The sequence below is a fragment of the Alligator sinensis genome, unplaced genomic scaffold (assembly GCF_000455745.1).
Source record: "Alligator sinensis unplaced genomic scaffold, ASM45574v1 scaffold1489_1, whole genome shotgun sequence".
Lineage (NCBI taxonomy): Eukaryota > Metazoa > Chordata > Crocodylia > Alligatoridae > Alligator > Alligator sinensis.
The window spans coordinates 248,162-270,705 of record NW_005843076.1 but is presented as its reverse complement, the minus strand read 5'-3'; the positions used below and the strand labels follow the sequence as shown (position 1 = coordinate 270,705).

The 22,544-nt window shown below is 43.1% G+C and overlaps 1 protein-coding gene across 2 annotated transcripts in view; it reads right to left on the bottom strand.

The window, feature by feature from the left end:
- Nucleotides 1-4,077: 4,077 nt before the first annotated feature.
- SMAD2 (SMAD family member 2) overlaps nucleotides 4,078-22,544 on the bottom strand; it is a 67,200-nt gene continuing 48,733 nt past the window's right edge. For both annotated transcript variants that reach the window (XM_025193602.1, XM_025193603.1), the window contains 6 exons: nucleotides 21,353-21,427; nucleotides 20,441-20,494; nucleotides 13,141-13,353; nucleotides 11,741-11,878; nucleotides 11,431-11,575; nucleotides 4,078-6,015 (listed from right to left, as the gene is read on the bottom strand). In XM_025193602.1, the coding sequence (XP_025049387.1) occupies nucleotides 5,892-6,015; nucleotides 11,431-11,575; nucleotides 11,741-11,878; nucleotides 13,141-13,353; nucleotides 20,441-20,494; nucleotides 21,353-21,427 (749 nt within the window). In that variant the 3' untranslated portion in view covers nucleotides 4,078-5,891. The remainder of the gene's footprint in view (nucleotides 6,016-11,430; nucleotides 11,576-11,740; nucleotides 11,879-13,140; nucleotides 13,354-20,440; nucleotides 20,495-21,352; nucleotides 21,428-22,544) is intronic.

Genomic DNA, 22,544 nt, shown 5'->3' with positions numbered 1-22,544 from the left:
GCTCCAGCTGCCTTGTTAGGCGACTCTTGCTTTGCCTCATGGAGGTGAAAACAAGTCCCCTAACAGATTATCTGTTCATTAGTTACCCTTCTCCTAGAGTTCAAACTTGAAAAGCTAATTTGCCTTGGGGAGCAGCCATTTCTTTACCAGGAGAGAGTCATTTAAGTGGATGAGTTGTCAAACAATAGCATGACAGTGCCAGCTGGAATCTTAGTCCAATATGCCTATGAGTAGACGAGGTAGGAAGTTAAGGCAAACGCCAGCTTCAATCAAAATGGACACATAGACAAAGATTACAATCGCCAACAGAGCTGATAAGCTGTGCTTAAACTCCCCAAACTAATCGTATCATCAGTTACAAGTTTAGGCAAATAAACAGCTGGAGCTGGACAGTGTTTCAGCATTAATAAAGCCAGATGGCATTGCATTATCTGTAACTTTCACACTTTGAAACGAGAAAGAACAAGCTTGATCTTAGAGATGCAGAAGCATCTGTCTGTCATCCTCTAGCATGTATATGAAAGGAGTCATTCAAATCAATACCACCCACTTCTGCCAGGCCTTCCACGTAGCTTTAGGAGGAACCTTTGTCTTGAAAAATAATGTGATGCCCTTGAATTTGTCATCCATCTTTGTTCTTCCAGCTGCCTCTACTTTGCTCTGAATTAAAAAGATCACAAATACAGTTGAGTAGGTGACAGTTAATGTTAAAAACTGTTTTCAGCTCTGAAGCCCTATCTTCATTCTTTACAGACTTGGCAACATATTGCTGGAGAAATGCATTGAGAGCTGCGTGGTCACGAAACAGAAGAAATGAGGTGGCACAGTCCCTACTCTTGAGGAGCTCACAGAGAAAGCATCTAAAGCAGAGAAGGACGAAGTGCAGTCTGAATGTTATTTTAAGATGTTCCTGTTTAATATATAAGTAGTTTGCATATTCAAAGGTTGCTACTCATGCTTAAACTGGGAAGATCTACATTTCATCAACAATATTCCAGGAGTAGGAATAGGCCAACAGGTGGACAACTCCTTATGCATTGCTCTCAGCAGAAGCACCCATGTCACGAGTTTTGCCTGGCAGCAGCTAGAGGTGCAGGGCCCCAGAACCCCGAACCCCTGCACCGATCTCTTTGAAAGCTGGCAGGCTTCGTGGCCACAGCAGGGGCTAGCAGGCCTACAGCTTTCACCCTGTGCCTTAACACACACAGGGTCATCTATGTCACGAATTTTGCCTGTCAGCAGCTTGAGGGGCAGTTCCCCCCAAACGCCTGCACCAATCTCCTTGAAACTTGGCAGGCTTTGTGGCCTCACCAGGGGCCACCACCCCTGCAGTTTTCAGCCCCCTGTGGTGTAACAGATACACGCAGCATGAGTTTTGCTTTCAAGAATTTGGGGTGCAGGTCTCCCCAAACCCCTGCACCTATCTTCTTGAAACTTTGCAGGATTCATGCTCTCAGCAGAGGCTACCACCCCTGCAAGTTTCATTCAAATCAGACAAAAACCCACAAAGTTATAGATATTTCATTGATTCCCCATTATACCCTATGGCCAGATCTCCGAAGTGGCTCCGGAGGTTCGGAGCTGCTTCGGCCAAATCGAAGCAGGAAACCAATCCGGAGCTCCGGATCAGATCGCTGGCATCTGAAGCAGCCAGATCCAAAGCCGAATTGAATAGCTGCTTATTCGCACAGGCCTAATGTCCAGCATTTTCTTTCAGCACCCTAACCACAAGACCACTACAACGCTCTAAAATTGTGCACGTTTCAGTAGCAGGCCATGAGAACTTTTATGCAATTATCTATACAGAGACAAACAAAGAGATACCCTGAAAGACCAACCCTCTACAAGCTCTACAAAAACTTTACAAGCTAAAGCTAATGACGAACTTGGAGGAGTGGGGATAGTCGATTTTTCTTCTTAATGCCTCAATTCTAGTTACTGGAATCGAGAAGTTACAAGTCAGCTTTCATTTAAGAGGGTAAGGTCTCTTAGTTTTCAGGAAAACCTTGAAAATCTGACCTATGCATGTCCTTAAAGGCTGAAGCTGGAAAAGAAAAGAAAAGAAATGGTTTTTCAGTCTCATGCTTTTAAGCAAATTTCATAGTTTCTAACGGGGGAGGGCAATACAGTTCAAGATCAAAACAGGATACTGGCAAAACAGACCAGAATCCAGGCATCAGAAGTGCCTTACTATATAGGTTGTTGTGGCTTTAGTAATAAAGCAAATCTCTTCGAGTTCTAATGGATGACAATATGATTGACCGTAAACCAGTAGACTCTATAGTTTTAGGTAAGGTTTATCATAGAAGCATAGAAAATGAGGGTTAGAAGGCACCTCAGGTCACATCTAGTCCAACCCCCTGCTCAAAGCAGGACCAGCCCCAACCAGATCATCATTGTTGAGCTGGGCCTTAAAAACCTCCAAGGATGGAGATTCCACAGTCTCTCTGGGTAGCCTGTTCCAGTGCTTTACTACCCTCCTCATGTGAAAGCTTTTTCTAATATAATAAAAGCCATGTTATCGAGCACTTTACTATCCAGAATGCTCTATTAACCAGCAACTGTCCCACCGTGGCACTTCGAGTTTCGCCACCGCAAGCAGAGTCCCACTTCTTCCTCGTGCACCACGGCCTGGGGCAAAGCAGCCTGCGTGGGACCCTCATCCCTGTCCACCGGCACACTGACACCAGGGAGTGAAAGCCCTGGCTCACTGGATGCAGCTGGAGGGGCAGTGGCCCGAACAGGCAAAGACGCCTCCAACCCACCGGGCTGGAGAGAAGTATAACTCTGAGATAACTGGCATATTTGATAACTGGCACCCCCCATTCTCCATGGATGCCGGATAACAGAGTTTTTACTGTATCTAACCTAAACTTCCCTTGCTGCAATGTGAGACCATTTCTCCTTGTTTCTATTAGTCTCACCCCAAAGCAATTCCATTTTCCATTCATACTTTGTTCCGTCACTTACAGGCCAATTTCCACAGTATAGAAAATGCTTGTGTGACAGTCCTTGCGTGCCACAAGCATTCTTCACAGAGAAGTCTGGGCAAGCCTTGGCACATTGTGAAGAAGAGCAGAACAGCTGTGGAATAAACCTCAGAAGGCATACAAACTGAGAGACAAGAGAAGACTGAGAAAGTTAATCAGAGACTAGCAAAAGAATTTCAATGAAGTATGGGCAGACAGGCATCCTGAATGCAGGGAGTAGCTCTAGCAGAAGACAGAGCTTGTACCAAAGATCATATTAAGATTTTTTACTACAAATCAGAAAAAAAATGACTTTCCTACAGATGATGGGACAGCCTTGCATGCAGGCAACTCAACAGGTCCATGGATACTGTTGGTAGGTTCCTTGTATGCCAATTAGGGACAGGCGCCAAAAAGTCTACAATCAGGGTTATTGTAGTGTTGTTCAAGGCAAAGTGAGCAATATCACTAAAGCTGAAAGAGAACAAATAAAAAGAATCCACAGTAATGAGACACTGGAATTAGGTCACATACTTGACCCAAGTTTCAGACAGATCATAAATGCAGTTTGTGATGGCAGAAACATTCTTTTACCCGGACAGCCTCTTATCTAGCTCAGAAAAAGCAACCATTCTGACCTAGCACTTGATGCCATTTGGATTTTCAGTGAAAAAAGGCTTGTTTCTACTCCAGATAAGAATTCTAAAGTCTCCCATCATACAACATAGATGGAAAATGAGACTCAGAAGTTCCGAGACCACATAAAAATTTTAATTCTATTTTAAGTCTGACTGCTGTCTAATATATGCCTAGATAACCTCATTGTGAGAATTCTGTTACTTCGATTCCTTTTCAGTTTCAGAATTCAGTTCTCTCCCTTTTACCGGTGAGAATAAGACACGTACACTTATCTCGCATTGGAATTTCTTCCGAATGCTGCATTATTTTAATCCCACTCTGTGCAGGGGCTACAAAGAAGACTGAAGGAATCAGAGCAACTCTGCTAGTGCGTTTGTATGTTCAGACTTCAGGCAAGTTCTCTTCAAGGAGGTAATTCATTAAAATTGCACATGCATGTGTGTAAATATACATGATATCAAACATTAACAAAACCACCATCATGAGAATTAAAACTTTTATTAGTGTATTCACATATTAGGCAAATGCAACACGCATGAAGCTTATTTCTTAGGTTCACAAGTTCTACCAATGCATTAGTCTACTGGTAAAACTAGCACAAACTGGTAACTGCTTTGCCAATTTTAAAAAATTATCTGGCCCACTTTTTCAAGGCTTAATTTTTGGTATTGCTTCTATGCCGTATTTGTTATGTATGGCATAAAAATATCCATCACTATCTTTAATTCAGTCAATGGATTAAAAGTTGTAACACTGGCCACATTTTTGTTCTCAAAGCTAAGTTATCACTAGCTGTACTTACAAAGTACAGTACTAGTGTAATGGATGAAACAATGGGAAAAACAGACAAAAGGCAATCCTGCTACTGCCACAATAACAAAAGAATGACAGACAGCTAGATCACAAGATTGTTAGTAAGATGTATATTTTTCAAGTCAGAATAACCCTTCTATACAGTTTCCCAGCCCTTCCCCAACCCAGACTTATTTGTAGAATATAATTCAGAATAATTTTTAAGTATGGTGTGACTGTAGTGTCCAAGGGTTCACAATAACATGCGCTGTAATGAAGAACCTAGAAGTCTTCCTTTGCTGGTCATACCTCAGCAACCACTATCCTAGAGGTTTTGCAGAAGCAACTACTTTTACAACAAGGCCCATTATGGCATAATGAATGTATATGATCTGGTATGTAACTAAGCCATACAAAGCCACTCAGATCAAGTTTTAAGTTTTGTTATTGAAATAGGTTAAAAAGCTGCATCTATTTAAAACCTACATGGAAGAGTCTAGATTATCCCTGGGAAAAGTTGTTTCAAGGGTTTTTGGCGTCATAAAATAAAAATCAAGATTTTAGTGACATTTCTAGTTAAGAGAGATTTAAGGGGTAAGCCAATAAGCTTGTGTGTTTACACAAGTATTCAATACTAATATACATTCTCATTTCATAAAAAAGTATTTGCTTTAATGATTTGAGGTACAAGAAAAAAAAAGTCACAAATGTCTTGGTGCTGGCAGTGTCAGTGCCTCTATTGCCGGCAATAGATGCATTAACTTGGATGGGTAGGGAAGAAGTAGACTCCTAGTGTGATGGATGCTCAGAATTTACAAAATAAATTTATTTTAGGCCTCATTAAGCATACAAAGTGTCTAAGATTTCAAAGACCTAACTCAGGCAATTTCTTTGCCTTCCAAAGGAGGAATTTTTTTTGTGTTTTTTTCTAAAGAACGCAGCAAGAAAGTTAAGCGTTTCTACAAGGAAAGTCTGCTTTTTAACCTTAGGACAACTTGAAAACCTGCGTATATAAAAAATATAAAAGAATAAAGGAGTAAAGAGACTTGGAACTGTATGAGATTTGCCCCAATCAATCAAAAAGCAGAACGTCTACTTATGGGAACATAAAAAAAAAAAAAAGTAGAACAGCACAATATTCTGATTTACCTGTACGTATACTTAACTATTCATGTTATTGATAAACCTTTAGGACACTCAATTATATACCCAATAAAACACCATTAAGAGTCTTTAGAACTGTCCCTTCTTCCTTCTGAAGAAGGTGTTTCTATACACTAATTTCATCTAGTATCAGAGTATAGGAAACAGAATCCACAAGGTGCTTTAATTGATGAGACCTCAAGTGCTGTTTTCTTTTCTTTAAAAACCTTTTTTGTATAGTAAACAGTTCATGGGGACCACACACAAATACTACGACAGACGAGCTGTTATATTAAGTCTGTTGGCGGGACTTGATATTTAGTCCACTGGTAACGGAGGAAGGGAGTTTTACGACATGCTGGAACAGCGTACTGAAGGGGAGCCCATCTGTGTCAATACTTTGTCCAACCATTGTAGAGGTCCATTCAGATGAAGTTCAATCCAGCAAGGAGTGCTTGTTACTGTTTGCCGTCTGGAGAGGGAAGAGGGGAAAAAAAAAAATTAAATGAAACACCTTTGGGAGCCAACACAGAGGCTTCCACAGTGTCACATGTTCTTCATCAAGAGTAAGGAGACTTGAGTAGTATAATGATCTCTCTCGCAGAGTATCTATGCAAACATGTAGAAGATGCATCACTGAATTTTGGTGTTCAAGCTGATCTCATTACCTAAAATACAGTTCTACTCTAAATAAAGGTTTAAATAGGCATTATGGAGTTTGTCCCAACTGTCATATCAGAAGGCAAGTAGCTTTACTTGTATACAGGACTCTGTGTTCGTTTTTCAAAACTAGATAGTCCCTTCTTCACACGCGGTATCTACACAATTGTCCAACAGGATTTTCCCCCCTTCTCATAGGCTCAGTAGTATTAAAACATGCAGCGGATAAATCTGTACACTACAAGTGAAGCATAAGTAATCCCCTGGCTTTGAAGGTGCTGTAGAGGTACTTGTTTAAAACTTGGCCCACAGTTATTTGTGCACGAGTTATAGAAACCTTTAGCTCCGTTTGGCCAACACAGCAAAGCAGAACAGCAATAACACTTTCTAGAATAAGAAGAATCTGCCTTTTCAAGTGGCCTCAAAGAGAAAAACATAAGGAAGCTGTGCTCAATTTTATCAGAAACCAGTACACGGTAACAAACCATGTGGTTAGGCGGCCTAAGTGGTGTTATCTTACAGAAACAACAACTTCATATCTGATTTCCTGCCATTTGGTCATACTTCTACATTTGTTTTCCACTGTATTTTCTTCAATCATATAACCTCAATCAAAATTGTACGTTACCCTACCCTACAATACAGGGTTAACCATATTTTTCCACATAGCAAACATTTAATAAACACACCTACAAAAGCCACAATATTGCCAAAGTTTTACTGAGCTCTTAAAGCAGTCTACTCATAATATAGCCTTGATATAGAGGCCTGCTGAATCAAAGTTGTTTCCTCCTCTGTGCACTTCCTCCCCCAACCTCTCAAAGTGAGAATTTAATACTATCCTACTGGACATAACATACCTGAGAAGCCTCATCCTGCAGACAGTGGAGCCCATGCATGTTTCCCCAAGCTCATGATGTAGGAAATCACATCAGTTGCTAATTCAGTTCTGCTAAGCATTTGCAGCGGCCCCAAATTCAGTGTGGAGACATAATGCAATAAAGCCAGCTATTAGGCAAACAGTCCTCATGCCTCTCTATTTGGCACCAGAACTACTACCCTCAGTGTAAGTGGACAATCTTTTTTTCCCTACCTTTCTGTACAAAAAAGGAAGCAAAGATAAAATTGAAAACCACTGACCCAGTGGACTCAGGTGATTGTTATTTGTAGTTTCAAATTTTCTAAGACAGGCGTGGCCAACCTGCAGCACAAGTGCCACAAGTGGCATGGGCAGCCTGTGTGTGTGGCACGACAGATCAGCAAGGGGACAGACAGCACAGCAACAGACAGCGCTGGAAGCAGAAGGCAGAGCAGAAGATTGCATAGAGAACAGAATAGGGAACAGAAAGCAGAGCAGTAGACTGGGAAGAGGAAGGGGATCAGAGTGGCACTCGGAAAGGGTGCGGGGCTCATTTGCAGCACGCCGGCCAAAAAGGGTGGCCCCCCCACTCTTCTAAGACAAGAAGCAAGCCAGGGTTCATGCTCCATTAGGAGGTTCTGGACAGTTTTGATTGATACTGTACACTTGAATCCAAGGAAAATATCTCAAAAATCTTCTAGGAGAAGAACTAATGTAAATGTCTTGTTTCCTCAGCATGGGGCTCCCATTCACCACACTAAACAACAACCATCTTCCTGATCTGAACCACTGTTCTCTTAGTTTGTCTGTCCAAGGTATCAACCATTTAACTTTATGAGTCTGAAGAAGTACAGTCATTTAGCTGCCTTCTGAAATCTAGATAAATCTTCTATCCATAGAAGCGTACTGAGTGGAGACCTTATGTTCAATCTATCAAAAAGTGAGCTCTCTCTCACCAAGTTAAACAAATTTGCTACCATTTAGAGCAGGGATGCTCAATCCCTGGCCTGCAAGCCAGATGCAGCCCTCAGGGCTCCTCAAAGATCGGATACTTGGTGGGGGGAGCAGTGGCGGTTAACACTGCCACCTCTCCTTCATCACAAAAATTTCCAAGAGCCCTGGGCCAGACGACATGACTCTGCACCTGGGATCCGGCCTACAGCACAGGGGTGGGCGACAGGGTCCCATAAGGATGGCATGGAGCTGGAGCAGCAGGGCCTGAGCCTGTGCATGCAGAATGGCTTGGCCCAATCTAGAGTATATGGGGGCTGGGGCAGGGCAAGGGAGCCAATCTTGTGTGCATGGTGAAGGAGGGGGCAATGAAGCCTGATCCTACCTGGGCCTAGACTGAGGCAGATGGCAGAGCCCAATCCAGAGTGTGCGAAGCAGCTTGGCCTGGAGGGGTGGGGTGACAGCACCCAAGCCAGAGTGCACGAGGCTGGGGCTAAGGTGGCAGGCTCAATTCCCCATAAGGCCACAGCCAACATATAGCGTGGAGTTTGGGGGAGTCCCAATTAAGCATGCACCTGATTGGGCCCTGGCCATGAAGTCCGTAGAACCACCGTGCATCAGTCATCTACCCCACAGAGCAAAAAAGGTTGGGCACCATGGATCTAGAAAATACTTAAACACAGGCACTGGTTCAATTTTACCCTCCTAGAGAAGAAACATTTGATTGGCCTCATAAACAGGATCAATTCTATTCATGCATCTTGCCTCATATTTAAGTACCGCTGGTAAAGGTAGATAAAGACAAGAAATTTTTACTCGGGTACCTAAGCTATTAGCTTGTACCCAATTGATAATGGCTTGGTTTGTTAACGAAATATAGGATGGATTTGCTGAAACATTTCAAGGCAAAACGATGTTTCATTTATATTACATTTCATCCTGTTTATTACCTATTAGTAACCCAAAAGTATCAACATTTTGTCAAATATGTTGGGCGCCTACACATGAGCAGTGAGGCTGCTCCAACATGCTGTAATTACAGCACGTCAGAGCAGGCTTGGTTAATCCAGTCTGCTGGAGCATGGCAATTACTGCAGTGTCTCATGTATCAGCGTCCCCACGCTTAAAAATGACAGCAGGGGTGCTTTAACTAAAGCTCAAATAAACTTCAGTTTAAGCGCCCCAGCCGCCATTTTTAAGCATGGGGAGCTGATATAGGAGACACTCCGGATGCTTTAATAAGACTGGCTCTTGGAGCCACTCTAATTAAAGAGTATCCCCCCCTGCACCCATTTGGAGCACATGTATAAATGCACACAGATGCCAAGAAAGTAACCTACCTCCATTTCACTGTGTAATCACTGTGTTCTCCCATTTGTGTCTATTGCATCTAGCAAAACCTAACGGATCTATGAAGACCTGTCAGCCATCTAAAATTCAATTTTTTCCCTCTTGAGAAATATTCTTCTTTACTGTACTCCCTTCAATGCATTCCTTCTTACTGAAGCTTCAGAACTCACTATTTTAATCATATTCTTCTATCCTGATTTTAATATTTTATAGGGTTGAGTATTTATTAGATAGGTCAAATAAAGTTTGGTCAATTGACCAGTCAAATATCAGTCAAAAATTGTAAAAAAAATGCAAACAGAGTCAAATACTACACAGAAAAAGCATAAATTTTCCATTAAGAAACGTGTCCAAAAATTAGAAAAATCTTATTTCTGTCAAGAAAACTGTAAAACATTCACTCCCTATGAAACTGCTATAATCTTTGACTGGTCAAAAAAAAAAAATACAGAGTCAACTGACAACATTTAACCAGTCAGTTGACTGGTCTACCAGCCCTAATATTCTTCATTTTGTGCAAATGAATGCATATTCCTTTGGATGCAACTCCCTAACTCCTTAGGCTGCTGCTAGTTTTCTCATGTACTTCTTTCTGACAAAAAGAATTGACAGCTTATTCGACTATTAAAATTCCACATTTAAGTTACATTTTCACAAAATTGGCCTAATTTATCCAACAACGCAACCCTGCAACTTGAAATTTGGGTTTAAAAAACAGATGCGTTTCATGTGCTGATAAAGGAAGCAAGAAGTAGAGCCTATAATGGAACCTATGCGACATTAAAAAAAAAACAACCCAAAAACCTGAAATCTGAAAAAACTCCACTTTAAAAGGTAATCGCGCATTGCACAGATGTGCTCATGTTAACTCCTTATTCTTTCAGTTGGCAACTATGGGAGGCATGGAGACTTATTTTAAACAACCACACAACCCCTTCTCCATAGCTAAAAGTAATTTTCCTTTTTGACTGCTCAGGCAGTCAGTCAGATACTGCTGTTTTTGAATTCCCTTCCTAGACTTTGTAAACAGTGCTTATTTCTAAAACTAGAAATTTTCATTTGTGTTAATACGAATGGATGATTGGAATAAATTCAAATAAATGGAGAACAACTTTCCACTCACAAAACTGTTTTTAGCAGTTTTACTGTACAAAAACACAGAGTTATATCATATTCCTGCATCATTTTTCCACTATGAGTTCCAAAGTATTTCCCAACCCCCAAACGTGTGTTCTCCAGCTGTTTTATTCTGCATAATGCACTTAACTGAAAAATCACTCCAATTTTTAACATTGCATCCTGAGCAGCTCATTATACTCCCTACAGAGCAGCACTGAGACACAATGATTTTGTGTAGGTCTCACAAAAGGCAAGTAAATGTAGCACAGGATTCAAAAGCACCAGATGGAGGACTGAGTGATTCTAAAGCAACCAGCAAGATCTGATGACTGAAGCAGGAAACTCTACATACAAAAAGCACCCTACCATTAGCACACCAGGGAATTTCCTGCAATACCAAACACACTAGTTACAGGGGTTGGAAACCTTTTGCTGCCACAGGCTGCTGCTTGCAACCAACCCCCTGCCATAGGCTGCATCTCCTGGCAATCAACTGTAAAGGGAATAGAAAGAAAAAGGCAGATGTTGGGACCCTGGAGATGCCTCCCCTGCTGCAGCAGAGAATAAACTGAATGTGGCAGGCACAAGGACACCCCCCCCACTCCCCCACATTGATACCCCCACTACTGCTGTGGCTAGAGTGTGCTGGATCCCTTGATTTGCTGATCCAGTCTGGATTTGCAAGATCCAGTCTATTGATGAGCTGAATCTGGCCCCAGGCTGTAGGGTGCCAACCCCCACATTAGCATACTGACCCACAAGGATATTAGGAATCCCATGAAGGGATATGAGTAATCTCATTTTATCTACCACAAGAGCATATTTGTAACATTGACCACAGAATCACAGGCCTTTCAAGCTGGACAAGAGTAGTGCACTGTGGAACAGAGGAAGGGAAAGGAAACTCATTAAACCTAAATTTTAAGGGTGAAAAATAGCATTTCATACCTGTATTCAGCCCCCCATCCTTTAACAAAGCTCATTCTTATGGTACACATTCTAGTTAGCTGATACACTGCTTCAAAACCCTGATTCACAGACTGAGCCAGAAGAGCAGCAAATTCCTGGTTGTTAAAGATCTTCAGGTTGCATCCTATGAAAAGAAAGAGAAGTCTAAGGATATGCAGCTTCTGTTTACTTGCAATCGTTACAAAGAAGTTTGAAAGGTGAAGAGCCCCTGCTAGAAGTTACCAGGGATGCAACACACGCTTAAGTTTACAGGATTTCTCGATTAACACGACCTGCACAGCTCTCTTACCTGGTGGGATTTTGCACACAGTTGCAGGATGCCAGCCATATCTTTGATTGCAATTGGGGCTCTGAACAAAGATTGCGCTATCACTTAAGCACTCAGCAAAAACTTCACCGCCAATGTAATACAGACGCACGCCTCTTCCTGAAACAAAATTCATAGAAGTTTGGTTACAAAGTGACCTAAAGTGGTGGACGTAAAAAAAAACCCAAAAACTTCGTTATTTCACTAAGAATCAACTTCTTAGCTAGCACTACAAAGTTGATTGGTTTTCTATCTCTAGGACCATCACTTGTAGGCAGAGCAGAACGTGGCTAAGTAGAATTCATCTCCAAGAACATGTTGGATCGGAGAGCAATGCTATACAATATTTGTTAAGAATAAGAGAAAATTCTGCGACTTAATGGCTTGAGACCAAGAAATCAAAACCAAAGGTCTCGTCAATTCCTGAAGTGCTTTTCCACTTGAAGTCAGCCTTGGAATTGAAACAAGCAGCAGATCAAATGTTATTGCTGAATGTTGTACTGGTGTAAATACTACTGTTGGATATAAGGTAACATACATCCCAAGAAAAGGAGCACAGGTTGGTTACTTCACTCACAGTGCACATCCCCATTTCCCACTACATCCCCATTTCACCAACTACAAACACACCTTCACCCCTGCCCTACACCAGTGTTCCAGCACTTGCCTTGGCTCTTGCCACAAAACCATTCATTCCTGTTCACACAAATTCAAAAAACATCATTTAAATATATTATGCTTGTGAAAGTAAGATCCACAAATAGTTTCCATAGGCAAACTATTTCTAATAACTCTCTTTAAAGTTTTTTTTCCCCATTTACCATTTTGATTAAACAGTTTAATTATACAGAGTTCTCAATCTCTGAAGATTTACAATATAAAGCTGGTTTTGAATGTTTTAACACAGAAGAGGTTTCAATAAAAAGAAAAAAAAAAAAAAGAGTGGAAAATTTCTGATTACATTAAAGTCCTCCAAAAAGTTAATCCTCCTCCCCCCCACCCCCCTTTTCTCTCCCCACCACCACCCTTCTAGTAAAAGGTTACTGCCAAGATGATGTATTGGAGGAATGCTGCACATGCCAATAATTGTTCCAAAGAAAAATTTCATGTTCTTGTCAAATTAGTGCAGTTGGACTAGCCACAGCAATTCCACATTTTCTGGAACAGTGGCTCTCCAGGTCACATTACAAAAAAAGCAATAAAACACAATTCCATATTTTAGTATTTTTCTAAAAACATCACTGGTTTGACCTACTGCTCTCATTTAATATTTTCCAGCTATGCTCAAATTAAGCGATACAGAACTCAAAATTTGAAGTCACCCACATCATTTCAGTTAAGTGACATTACTCTAAAGAAATAATTATAAGACTATACTATACCTATGTGTCGTCTTGTCATTTCCACTGTGGCATTTCTGTTAACATTCGAGAGCAGGCCTAGACAGAATCTTTCTGAATTTGATGGGTCTGTAAAACCATCTACAGTCAGTGAAGGCTGTGACGCATGGAAGGTTTCTCCTACTCTCTGATTCAATTCGTAATACGCTATTGAACACCAGAATGCAGGCTCCGAATAAGTAACTGGCTGCAAATCTAGAAAAAGAAATAGAAAATTCCTATGATAAAGCATCCAGTGCTACAAAGAGACATGTATTAATGCAGAATAACTGAGACTGGCAATGGTTCATGAATAAGAACCTACCAAATTCACAAACCCTGACAGCCAATTACACAGTTATAACACAGCCGGAGTCCCTGATTTCATAGACATATCATGGCCAGGGCCACTATTTTTAAGATGGAGCAAAGTGGGCCCCCCTGACACCTCTGACTGGATGAGGGGCACTGCAAATCCTACCCTTCCCAGGCATTGACTGAAAGTCCTAGGCTCAGAAGTAGGCAAAATACAGCCTGTGAGTTGGATCCAACTTGCCAAGTGACTGGATCCGGCCTGCAGCTCCCCACGCGGCACTCCACATCGGGCCGTGCCTTGCCCACTCACCCTGGGGCAGCCTGTGCCATGCTCCTGCTGGCCCGAGCCCTGGCCAGAGCCCCAGCAGAAGCTGTGCAGTTCCCGGTGTGGGTGCAGCCAAGTGCTGCTCTACGCCCCCTGCCTCCAGCAGCAGCTCCTGCTTTTGATTTTCCCCCTGCCCCGCCATACAGCGCCAGGTGAGCAGTTGCAGGTGGACGGCTCCTACTCCAATGCGCGAGGCTCTGACTTCAGCTCTGGGTTCCCTTCTGCTGGAAGGTGGCTGGGATCTGGAGCCAGAGTTCCGTGCGCCTGCCGGGAGCAGCAGTGTGGTGGGGCAAGAGTGAGAGGAAGAGCTGCTGCTGGAGGCACAGGGAGCAGAGCAGCACCTGGCTGGTTGCAGCTGCACTGAGAACAGCCTGCCAGAAGCTGCTCCTGCTGCACCATGTCTTTCCAGGCAGGCGGGCAAGCAGCTTCAGTGGGGCTCTTGCCCCAGTGCCAGGGCTTCAGCTCTTGGCCGCCTTCCTGGGAGCTGAAGCCAGAGCCCCATGTGCAAGGGCAGAAGCAGCTTCCAGCAGGCTGTTCCCAGGGCAGCTCCAGCCAGCCGGGTGCTGCTCTACGACCCCTACCTCCAGCAGCAGCTCCTCCTTTTGTTCTTGCCCCACTCACCGTGCGGCTCCTGGCAGGCATGCGGGGCTCCAGATCCTGCACCCACCGCCTCCAGTGCTAGAACAGCACCTGACTGGGCTGCAAGCACTGGTGGGAGTGCAGTGCAGGCCACCCCAGTGCAAGTGGGCAGGATTCAGCCCCACGCTGAGTGGTGCGGGGCACTGTGGACCGCAGCACCCAGGGCAGCCCTGCCCTCCGCCCCCCAAAAAAGGGCAGGGACTTATGGTCCCAGCCTCTCCCATTTCACTACTGAACATTGCTCCCGCCCACATACAGACTCATAGGGAGTTTTGGCGAGTTTGGGGGGAGAGGGGTGGCAGTGCTGACCTGGGCCGTGACAGCTGATCAAAACTCCCTATGTGGCCCTTGGGCCCAAATAATTGCCCATCGCTACCCTAGCTGGAGCTGCCTGGCTTGTTAATTCAGTAATTATCACCCTCCTCAAGGGGCAGAGGGCAATAATTACTGAGTTAAACGGTTCTGGCCAGGCTTTTCCCTGCTCCCCCTCTCTCCTTCAGGAGACAGAGACAGGAACTTTTCCTGCCCCCCCCTTCAGGAGATGGCCAGTCTGCGTTTTTCCCCGCTTCGCTCCCTTCCCACTCTGCCTGCCCTTCTAGGAGACAGCTTTTTGCAAAGAATTTGCAAGAAGACTTTCCTCTCAGTAGCAACAGAAGAACCACCACAATGGATTGGGTAAGTTGTCTAGCTAATCACTCAGTGACAGGTGAGTAGGTAAGTAACACAAACTTCACAAAAGTATACAAGAAAATTCTATAGTAGTAGTTATGCAGGAGCTTGTCAACAGAAAATAGGTTCCTCTTCATGAGCCTACAATGAGTAAGAAGGTTAGCACATGCCCCAAAACACTAATTTTTAGGCCATTTTTTTAAAGATGCATTTGTTTCAACAGTTCTGAATATTCTCATTATCCTTATAAATGGATAATACCTCATTAATCCTTTTAGGTTCTTGGTCTAGTGGCAATAAGCTCTATGACCAAATATAGAGGGTGCAAAAGTACCCATCCGTCTTACATCCATTGTCTTCAACCTCATATTTCACCGGGGTTAATAGAAAGGTTTAAAAGAAGGTAAAACCATACATTTGCATACTTTATCATTATGTTTGCAGTTTCGAAGAACAATGGTTCCAGTTTTTCCATGACCATCATTATTCTCCACTTTCTCTGGACCCTGTAATTTTACTATATCCCTTGAGTCTGAAAAGCAAAACTGAACCTAATGTTGCAGATGAGGGCAGGGACACCCTCCCTCACTGGCCCATTATTCACTCTAGCCTTGAACATGCTGCTGAAAATAAAGACAAAGTAAAATTTTATCCACTCAAGCAATTGCCCACGCAGTCCCGTAGGGCTTAATTTGCAGCCCACAGACTCCCATCTGGCTACTGCTTCTCCTAGAGCTCAAGCTACAGCAGCTGCCATCTCTGGGCTCCGCCCTCCAGCTTCCACTTCCTGCCCACGTGATGTGTGGTCTCCAGCCACAAAGAAGTTGGGAAAGCCCTGTATTAGCTTTGAATTCTGTAAGGTCAAAAAAACAGGTGTTTTAGGGAAACCCCAATGTTGCCCTTGTGCAAATTTATCAAATTGGAAGCTTTGGGCCATATTAAAAGAAACGAAAGGAAAAAGCTGCTTCTTGATGCGCAAACTCCCAGACAAACTAGGATGATATGCGCTGACATGAAAAGAGCAGTCCCTCATTCTCCCTACTTCCAATTCCCTCTTACAATTTGGTATTTTAGTTCAGATTTCCCCTTCTAAGCTCTTTCTGGGATGAGGAAGTATTTGCATAGCCACACCCTCAGGATGAAGCAACTGGGTCATGGCACATCCCACAGGAAACCCTGCCTCTGAATGATACTTTTGCCTCAAAGCCCAGATGAAAGGATGAAGCAGACTGCATGCAAGTATTTGATCAACATGCCCTTTCCAGACTGTGGTCCTGTAAAGGTCAAACCTGCCTACAAGCTCATGCAGTGGTTCCTGTTATTCTGGGTTTTTGGAAGAAGCAGAGAGACTCTGTGTTCTCATTAAGCCTTTATGGTAAAAACTAGCCCCTGACCCAAAATGGTCAACTGACCACTTCCTGTGGATGACATCACTCTTTAGTAAAGGAATTAACCCTTACTACTACATCCCCCTTCCTCCGGGTTAACTTGCTACACACTTAGTTACAAAATGAACCTAAACAAAGCAAAAACTCTGGTAAGTATTTGTTTAGACCTGACTAATTCACAAGTCTAAGCTCTTTGGTGGAACTGAGGTGCAGCCAGACCTAGTGTGGTAAACACGTGGGATTTGGCAGAGATGTTCTCGATTCCTGCGGAGAAGACCACTAGCTGTCTCCACCCAGTATGAATGAGGGGTATCTGCCCTAGCCTGGATGGTGCCTTGGACCCCTGGCTCTGGGATCCAAACTTCCTGCTGGGGGGAAAGAGCAAGTAACATGTCTCGAAGCATGCTGTGTGTCATAGTTCTGTTTCTGGCAGTCCTTTATCTGTTTGTCTCTCTTGTGAAATGCCTGTGGATCAACAAGTTTTGGCACCAAGTCATTGCTCATACTTGGGAGGGTTGTACGGAGTTGACGACTCATAGGTAACTCAGGTAGACTCCACTCATGCTCCAATGGTGTTGAATAATAGATCAAGAGTGCCTTATAGAGATCTTCATTCTTGTGAAGCAAATCCTTCGCAGTCCGCACCGCACATTCTGCTTCTCCATTACTACAGGGAACATGTGGACTGCTGGTGACATACTGAAAGTCATACTGGGCTGCAAACTGCTTAAACATGGCTCCAGAAAATTGTGGGCCATTATCAGTTCTTAAAACTGAAGGCATGCCATAGAGTGCAAATATACTCTTCAATGCCATTAAAACTCTCTCTGTTGTGGTGCCCTGTAATTCCACCATCTCTAAGTAATGGGAATAATCCATAGCAATGAGGTAAACAGAACCCTTCCAGTGAATAAATCAGCCCCCAAATCTGCCATGGATGACCTGGTAAATCGGCATGGCTTCTCACATGGACTGGCTGGTGTCTGGCACAAACCTTACAATTGCCCACCCTGTTGTGTATATCATCACAGATGAAGGGCCACCATACTGCCTGGCAAGCCCTGGCTTGACACTTTGTAATGCCCTGGTGAGCATCATGAATCTTCTCTGGGATTTCCTGGCATAATGTGGAAGGTATCAGACCTCTACTGCGGAACATGACTAAGTCTCTGACAACATGGAGACTGAGTCTCTCTTGCTGGTACTTTTCTAGTTCACAGTCCTTGAATCTTACTTGAGGCCATCCTTCTAAGCAGTATTTCTTTATATACTGGCAAGAAGCAGCAGCTTCTAGAGCTTCCTGAGCTCTCGTTTGTAGTGAGGCAGATATGGGTATCCCATCTGCAGTAACGTCCACGTAAACAGGAATATCTCACTCCTGGCAGAGTTCCTCTGGAGACAGTGGAGTCTGTAATGGTGCCCTAGAAAGAGTATCAGCTGTTTGTACCTCTTTTCCTAGGATATGTGCTATGCTGTAGGTGAATTTCAGCATTCTAAGGTGAAATCGCTGGATTCTCGGTGGAAGTTCGTTGAGAAGTTTGTCTCCTAACAGAGACACAAGTGGCTTGTGAACAGTATGTACGTAAAAGTCAGGCCCACAAGGAAAGTTCTGAATCTCTCACCTGTCCATTCAACTGCTAGCGCTTCTTTTTCTATTTGCGCATATTGAGTTTCAGGTGGAGAAATTGCTCTTGACACAAAAGCAATAGGGGCCCAGTGGCCCACTTCCTGACATGGTTGTAACACTCCTCTGATCCCGTATGATGAAGCATCTGCTGCAATATGAGTTTCTTGTGTTGGATCGTATTGGGCCAGCTCATCAGGGATGAACTGAGTATAGATCTGATCTCACTGAAGGTAGATTGCTGTAGTGGTCCCCAGAGCCATATGTTCTTGTCACTTAAGAGACGTCTTAAAGGCTTTGTTATTGTTGCCAAGTTTGGCACAAAACGGCCCAAGTATGTGGCCATGCCTAAAAATCTGCATAGTTCGGGGACATCTTTGGGTTCTGGGAACCCCTTGATGGCTGCAACTTTCTATGGATCTGGATGGATCCCATGCGGTGTAATCCAATGCCCCACAAACATAAGTTGTGAAGTAGCAAAGGTGCACTTTTCATTAAGTGTAACTCCAGCTTCTTGGAGTTTTCTGAGCACTTCATCCACTCTTGCATTGTGTTGTGCCTTGGTGGTCCCAGAAATCAAAATATCATCAGCATGGTAAAGAACTCCTTTTAGGCCATCCAGTATCTGTCACATCCGAAACTGAAAGAATTCAGGAGCTGATGAGATTCCAAAAGGTAGCCATTTAAACTGGTAGTGTCCAAATGGGGTAATAAAAGTTGTTAGCTTGGATGCTTCAGTGGCTAGAGGAATCTGCCAGAACCCTGCCCGAGCATGCAATTTTGCAAAAACTTTGGCTCCTGCAAGTTGAGCCAAGGTGTGTTCCACAGAAGGAAGAACATGTCTTTCTCTGCCCACGTACTTGTTCAGCTATGTGAAGTCAACACACATCCTAATCTTACCATAAGGTTTTGGCACAACCACCATCCCAGAACACCAACGAGTAGGTTCTTCAATCTTTGTAATTACTCCCATTTCCTCCATACATGTTAGCTCTTCTTTAACTTTGGCCATTAGTGGCAGTGGTACCCATTTGGAGTAGTTAATGCATATAGACTGGCATCAGCTTTTAGGCATATCTGATATTCATCTGACATTTTTTCCAGATCAGAAAACAACGATGAGTATTTGGTTCTGTAGTACTGCTTGAAGGATTTCTGGTCCGCTATTTCATCTAGTCAATGGACAAGTTGCAGTGCCTCTATAGCCGGTAATCCAAGTAAAGGCACAGCAAGGTTACCAATCACAAGCTTCCTGGTCTATACATCTCTGCTTCAGTGTCATTTTGCATTAAAGGACCCCAGTACTTTGAGGGTATTGTCTCCTGGTCCCCATAACTGTTTAATAGGAGTAAAGCAATGCCCATCCCTATGTGGGCTGTAGTAAGAAACAGGGATAGCTGAGACTGCTGTTCCTAAATCTGTTTTAAATGGCACTGGCTGTCCATTGAGCTCAATTTCTGTCATGCAGACTCCTGGATCTGACGAAGACCCTGTAACTTCATCTGAAAGTACTGTGCAATCCTCTGCATCCTGTTCTGTGACTTTACAGACTCCGCTGGTGGAGTGACAGCAGAATTTCATCTGCCTGATCTCCCATAGAGTAGGTAAGAGTACTCATTTGGTAAGCTTCCGGATGTTTGTCCAGACCTGACACTTCCCTGAAGCGATTAAAACACATGATCCATAGAGGCCATGTTCCAGGGGATTGGAAATCAAATTGTTCTGGTGGTGCAACTCTGAGTGCCTGCATGGTCTCTGTAGCCAGCCTCAGTGCTGTGCTGGGCTCTGCTGCAGGGAGAGGTGTCCAGCCCTTCTCTGCGCTGTATTCAGCTGCTGCTAGAGTCAGATCCATCAGTTGGGAATCACTCGTTCGATTTCCTGTTGGTGGCAGGATTCGCCACTTATGACACCATGTGTTATTCTGGGTTTTTGGAAGAAGCAGGGAGACTCTGTGTTCTCATTAAGCCTTTATTGTAACAACTAACCTCTAGTCCAAAATGGTTGACTGACAACATCCTGTAGATGATATCACTCTTTAGTAAAGGAGTTAAACCCTTACTACTACAGTTTCTGCTTATTCCAACTCCAGCAACTCTATCCCTTGATTAAAGGTCAAGGTAGTTACAAGAAAAGGCAGTTATTATGGAATTCATTATTAAATGTATAATTAAATTTTCATCCCAAGAAGTCTGACTTTAGTTACCATTCGAGATCCAGCCATGATTCTGCTTCCCTCTTGATCACATTCTATATTTTTTGAAGTGAAAGCAAGAAAGAGATGGACTTTATAATGATAAACATACAACACACAATACAGCGAGTACTTAAGTGTTTGCAGCTTACCCAGGCTATGATTAACTGGGGAGAGAGTGCTGGGAGACAGCTCTGCTGGAGATCCTGTAGAAGCAGTACACAGATTATTATTTTAAAGCAAGAATGACAAATTACAGAAGGCCATGCCTCACCAGGGCTTAGCATTATTTTCAAATGTTATTCTTGAACTTACTACAAACACTTCAGACATGGCACTCCAGACTAAAACAGGCAGTTATCCTTATTCTGTGCCAAATAGATCGTGGGGCAAAATTCCTTCCTAACCTCAAATATGGCAATGGGTCTGACCCTGGGCAGAGGGACAAGACCCTCCAGCCAGGAACCTCTGGCTTTGGTCCCAGCAGGAGTACTGAGACAACACAGTCCAAGTCCCCAGCTTTGGCTGTAGCCAAAACGCAATGTGTCTGAGGGAGGCTTAAAAACACCCTGACATGTAGCAGGGGGGAAGGTGGCAGGGACAACCAGCAAAGCCCAGAAGAGGGGAAGGTGCAGTGGTGGGGAAAGACGGTGGCAGGGGCAACTAGCAAAGCCCACAAACATGGGAAATATTCATGATAGAACATAGACAAAGCTACACCTGGATCATCATTTACCTTATGTAAATGTCATTTGTTTTATATGCAGAAAACCAGAAGTCCTAGATTCCCAACTGGGGAGACAGGGGTATAAGCAAACTTCTCTGGCTGCAGCCAACCCGGCTCAGCCTGCAAGTCATGCTTTTCAGGATGAATGCCTGTCTATCGCCTCAAGTTTTAGATACAAGAGCTTAAAACAATGTAACTGTCTTATACAAGGGGACCATGGCCAGCATGATTTTGGATGAAGTGGTAGAGTCAGAAAATCCCTCATCTCACTGTGTCAGAAGATCCCATCTCAAAATCTCACCTTTGAACAGATGATGAAAAGATTAAAAAGCTTCACCTGTATCCATGCTTTGGTTCAACTGTTGGTCACTTGTTTCTCCATCTTCACTGATATATCCTGGAGGTGGCGTTTCTGTCAAGAGGAAAGTCTGTTAGCACAAAAAGTGAAGACACTTACAAGCATTTGGCTTTTCAGCCCTTACGGTCAACCCTACATATTCTTCAAACACTGATTTCAGACTGCACAGTGCAGGGTGCTCTTCACAGAAGGTGTGTTTTAGACACTTATGCATAATCCCCCCCCTTCCCTATACAACACATATGCATAATCCTGTCTCCCCTCCACCTGTTCAATAAGTGAAACACATGTAAAATGTAATATGCAGCCCTTATTTGCTGCACATACAAACATGTCTGCATGTTGCTTTCACAGCAGCCAGGTGCAGAATTTTGCTATGTTGACCGGCAGCTCTCACGTTTACTAAAGAAAGAAAGAAGCCCTTTGGGAACTTTTACTGGAAAAACCAGCTAATTAAGCTGATTCCATGAACTTGCTGTAACTATTCTCCGATCAAATGCCAGTTCCCTTCTAAGATGACAGACAATTTTAACTAGTTTCCTAAAACACCACAAAGCTTGTGCTTATTATCACCATTCCTTTTAGTGTTTTGGAGTACATTTTAAAAACAGACAGAAATAATTACATAACAAATTTAAGAGGGACGTTGATGCTAGAAGTTAGGTTTAATTTTAGAATAAGAGCTCAAAAACCCAAGGGACTACTGTATTCCCCTTTCTCCAATCCCCCAAAAGGAATTTGTTTCTCACATAATTAATGAGTTACCCTACAGCAGCTCTGGAGTTCATTTCCTTCGAAACATGAAAGTGGTTTGATGTAAAGACTCTATTATTGGCTTTTTCTGGTAAATTTACAAGCTAAAAAGATTATCTTTAGTGAACTATTATCAAAATGCTACGCTTATGGTTAACACTGTAATTCTTCTAAAATTAATTACAGAGTAGAAATTCAAAAGGAAAGGTTTTTTGGGCTAGATGTTAAAAATCAAAGCCATATACCAATCCAAAATTGTGTCTGGCAAGCAAGGCAACAAAACAAGGCCTCATGAGGGCAGTTAATTAAAAAAAAGTTAATGCAATTTGTGAAGTCATGTAAAGCTAATATATGTTAGAATTAGATCCATTATGAAACTTCCACAAATTACTGGTCTATCAGAAATAGATGTCCACCT